At 38.6% G+C, this 4,472-nt stretch overlaps 1 protein-coding gene across 1 annotated transcript; it reads right to left on the bottom strand.

Moving 5' to 3' along the window:
- Positions 1-3,123: 3,123 nt before the first annotated feature.
- On the bottom strand, positions 3,124-4,198 carry LOC125652821 (WAP four-disulfide core domain protein 18-like). The gene is made up of 4 exons (XM_048882243.2): positions 4,063-4,198; positions 3,845-3,862; positions 3,621-3,731; positions 3,124-3,250 (listed from the first exon to the last, which is right to left on the bottom strand). The coding sequence occupies exons 1-4, from the start codon at positions 4,106-4,108 to the stop codon at positions 3,177-3,179; spliced, it is 249 nt and encodes an 82-aa protein (XP_048738200.1). The 5' UTR covers positions 4,109-4,198; the 3' UTR covers positions 3,124-3,176.
- Positions 4,199-4,472: the final 274 nt, after the last annotated feature.

The following is a 4,472-nucleotide window of genomic DNA, read 5'->3' as shown; positions in this document are numbered from 1 at the left end:
GAATTTTGTGGTCTTGAATACAAGAGTTCCACAACATGGCAGCTTTCATAGATTGATTGATTGCCGTTTTCCGCCACACTCAACAATTTTTCAGTAATCTGGTGGCGCACAGGTTTTATTGGTGGATGAGAGAACCCAGATACAATGTACCTGGGAAGAGACCACCGACGCCCCGCATGTAAACTAGGAAACTTTCTCACTTACCGGCGCGAGCGGGATTCGAGCGCCGATCAGAGGTGAGAGTCCGTGTGATTTTCAGCGCAATGCTCTAACCACCAGGGATGTGACTGAATTCCTCAGAAATCGGAGGAAAACTGGTCAAAAGGGGAGGAAAACATCTCACCCGACCAGGAAAAATATCATTTTCTGCCACTGTAGATCAAATCCAGTGTTTCATTTTTACGAAAATTGAGCAAATCAGGATTTCCTCTGAAAAGAGGAAAAATCACACCCCTGAACCACTCTGCCACGGAGGCCCTCCTTTATAGATGGCTGGATATTCCATTTTTAACGTTTACTGAAGCTTATCTAGGCCGTATATCAACAGTATAGTACGACAAAGTTTTAACATATAATCAATCCTTATCATTCATCCTGTAAATTTGGGGGGGGGGGGGGCAAAATAATTCAAAATATGTATAAACATATTTAGGAATATATCAATGTTTTATTTACATATACATTCTAATTTAAACAGATATTCACATGCGCACACGTACTAAATGAATTCATTTCTTGAAATAAAAGTCCAGTCCAGTGTTGTTTGTTAAATTTATTTTGTTTTCAGTTGTAAATTTCAATTCTTGTATTGGGATTAGGTAGTGTCGTCGTGTTCTTTTGGAATTATTTTTAAAATTCATTACACAGTTTAATCTCTCGGAATTATTCGCGCACTTTTCTGTTGTTAAATTGACGATTTCGTCTCCATCATCGTCGTCCTCAAGTGCAGCGTTCGTCAAGTGTGTTCGTCTAGAATGTCTTTCCCAGCTTTCGTCGTAAATGTCTTTAATGGAAATATCGCTTTCAACTATCTCAATTTGTGAAACGGAAACTTATAAATGATATGAATGATCGACCGAACATGACGAATTGAGCTAACATCACTGTCTGACTCGTCGGAGAGCTCCGAGGGGTCCACGAATGGAAACTCTGCTTTTGAAAAACATGACTGGATTGTTGACGATTTCGTTTCATTCCAAAATGTATCGGAATTCATCAATTGATTGAACTTTGTCTTTTAACGTCAGTTCTCGTCTCTGTCATTTTGGGGGGAGGTCTATGTGCCATTAACTTGGTGTGTGGTTATGTCATAATTGAAAAGTGCATCCCCCCAAAAATCAGGTTTTATTTTTTTTAACTGATTACTACTCATCGCCAGTTTAACTGTTTGCGCTTTAACACCACAGTCTGTAGCAGCCTGAAGTCACCTGATATAGGTTTTGGAGCCTAAATGCCCTATTCTTGAACGCTAGCCGATGGAAATCTCTTTGTACCAGTTTTACAAAGTGTAACGACGACGTCTTTACGTCATATGAACGAACGAAAACAGGGGTAAACAATGTAACCCAAACTATGGATCTTGAACTAACGTGTTACCATTAGAGCTCGCTTGGCAAGCTGCTCTCTGGGTAGAAGCGATGGGGATTTAACAGGAATGTCTGATCCAACAGTTCTAGAACTGAATGAAAGGGGAAGATAATGAATAGTGATCAACGTCACAACTCGTATAAGGTACATGTATACTAATCGGAGATTCCTCTGACTCTTACCCTCGCTTTTATATTATGACATGTGCGGGGGGAAATCCGAGCGGACTCCATATTGAAAAGTGGGAATTCAGCGACACCAGCTGGTGTCGCTGCTTTAGATCTACCTACCCCTTTATTTCGCGGATATATCTTTCATGACACGAGGATTCAGTTATCGGAAAATTATTCTACAAGCAGATCATGATTAATACGATGCTATCGCCATTTTGTGTGTTTATATGCTGACGTCATGCGCAAAGAAATCGAATGGCGACACGGTGACCTATTTCAAGTAATGCTTCAGTTGGCCGTTTAAACGGCGATGACATCGTATTAATCATGATCTATTTGTAGAATAATCTTCCGATAACTGAATCCTCGCGTCTTGAAAGATATATCCGCGAAATAAAGTTGTAAAAGGTAGGTAAGGCAGCGACACCAGCTGGTGTCACTGAATTCCCACTTTTCAATACGGGGTCTGCTCTGACTCTGCCCCGAACATGTCGCAATATAAAAGCGGGGGTAAGAGTCAGAGGAATCTCTGATTAAAGGTATACAAAGTAGAGAGTTGGGCAAACACGAGATCCCTGGATATACCAGAGGTGTGATCAGGTGTCTATGAGGAGTAAGCACCCCCTGTCAACCAGTCACACCCACCGTGAGCCCTAAATCAGGAAAACGGAGTATTCCATAGCTAAAATCATCAATATAAAAGGAGACCTTCGCTAAATCAGGCTTTCCTGAACTACATTCAGCAGACATCACGTAACTTGTTCTGACCTTGGCGAAAAGCATTTCGCAAAATTTACATCGAAAAATTAAGAATATAGCGTATGAACGTTTTTGAATGGAATAATATATTCTTATCAGACATCTCCAACCCCACTTTTTAAAGAACTATTTGCACAAAATGTGTTTGTTAAACCCTGATGCCCCCGGATTATATGAATTACAAAGTGGAACTCATTTCGTGGTTAATTTTCTAAGGTCATAAAAACTCAAGGTCACAATGTCAAGAAATTTGGAATTGATGGAAAGGTTTTCTCGCAAGAAATACAGATGTTAAAACTAAAAACTGCCTTACGGTTTAAAAGATATGGCTATATCAGAAATTCTGAAAGTAGGTCAATATAAAGGTCACCAGGTCAGATTGTGGTGTCAATCGGAAGGTTTTGTGGCGGCGGCGGCAATTACACATACCAAATTAAAGATCTACCTATTGTGATGAAAAAGATATGACCAAGGTTTAAGGTGTTTTTTTTACCACAGACGGACAGGCCAAAAACTATCATAATATTCCCCCAAATTCATGGGGCATAGGTTTCTTTAAAGAATTTAAACTTGAACTCAAATGCGAAATAAAACGACTCAGATATTTAAACTTGACAAGTCGGAGAATGTTTACTCATTAGAAATTTCGAAGTACAATTAGGACAGAAGCAGTTGATGGTGAACGGCTGTCATGCACACTTTGTTGCAACCACTTGGGCAACATTTCTCGGCTGAAAACAAAAATAACTCTCTTTATATGTATATAATAAACATATCAAACATCACAAGGCCGACTGAGTATACTCCACTAGTTTCTGTAATTCTTCTGGGGTACAATCCTTTTAATTTTAAATCGTATTATATTGCCAGTGTTAGTAATTCAAGACAAGGTATTTTTAATTCACCGTTTCTTTTATTCGTTTTGGAAATCATTTAACATTTATAAAACTTTAATGACGAAAACTGCACTTTCATGATATATACATACAAAAATTGCCATTCAAAGAGATTTAAAAACTAACGAAACGACATAGGTAAATTATAAAGACCAAAGAGAGTGATATAGTGTCAGTCATTTTATAAAAATGTTTGATCGCTTACTTGGCGCGCATTTGCTATCCTCAAGACAATTCTTGTTTGGATCATACATACAAAACCCAAAAACATTTGTGTCTGTCAGTGGACAATCCCCAGCATGTGCGGCTCGTTTTGCTGATTAGTCATAGATAAAAATAAAAGTTAGAATCTGATAATGTACAAAACATGACAAGTAAACGAGGACAAATTACTTTACAGAGATATCTACAATTATCCTGATACATTACCTTTTTCCAGCTTGAAAGCTAAAAAAAAAAATATGTTGAGGTAATATCTTCGAACTTGAGCAAATAGTGCAATGTTTTCATTCATGGTGTCAGAGAAAGCGTTAATCTTCAATACGGTATATATTCTCAAAAGGAATCGTAATTCTACAGTCGTGTCTACGACCATGTTTATAGCGTTCACGTAGTGAAAGACTATTTCATGTATACATAACACCTACCTGAAGCCAATGCTATACAAGCGAAGAGGAGAATAATCACCTTCATGTTCCCAAACTGTCTCAGACTGGCTAGCTATCCGCAGTATATAATGGCATTGCCCTGTACCGTTATCAATCACTAAATACATTTCTCCTTATCATATTTCGTGTTCCACGTATACACGATACAAGGGCATATACCTGTATCACAAATATAGACATTACCTGCACATCATTCCGAAACTGAGCCTCCTGGCAGGGTAACGACGAATATCATAACCACTAGACTAGAGTGGTCTGCAATGTATAGAGTAAGGGTGTACTGGTATGTTAATTAAGTAAAAGATAAAACTGACCATTCTGTGAGAGAACGAACTGATCGAGGTCCGTAGGGCTGGGATCAGTTCTTTCTCTCACAGAATGGACAGTTT

This window comes from Ostrea edulis, chromosome 1 (genome assembly GCF_947568905.1).
Source record: "Ostrea edulis chromosome 1, xbOstEdul1.1, whole genome shotgun sequence".
Classification (NCBI taxonomy): Eukaryota; Metazoa; Mollusca; class Bivalvia; order Ostreida; family Ostreidae; genus Ostrea; species Ostrea edulis.
The sequence above is the reverse complement of the archived record's forward strand: the minus strand, read 5'-3'. Positions and strand labels throughout refer to the sequence as shown.

What these genes read in the sequence shown, in the direction of transcription:
- LOC125652821 (XM_048882243.2), bottom strand. Translation starts at nt 4,108, where the DNA reads ATGAAGGTGATTATTCTCCTCTTCGCTTGTATAGCATTGGCTTCAG. An exon ending in GGATAGCAAATGCGCGCCAA is followed by an intron (nt 3,251 to 3,620) that starts GTAAGCGATCAA and finishes TTTTGTTTTCAG; the next exon opens with CCGAGAAATGTTGCCCAAGT.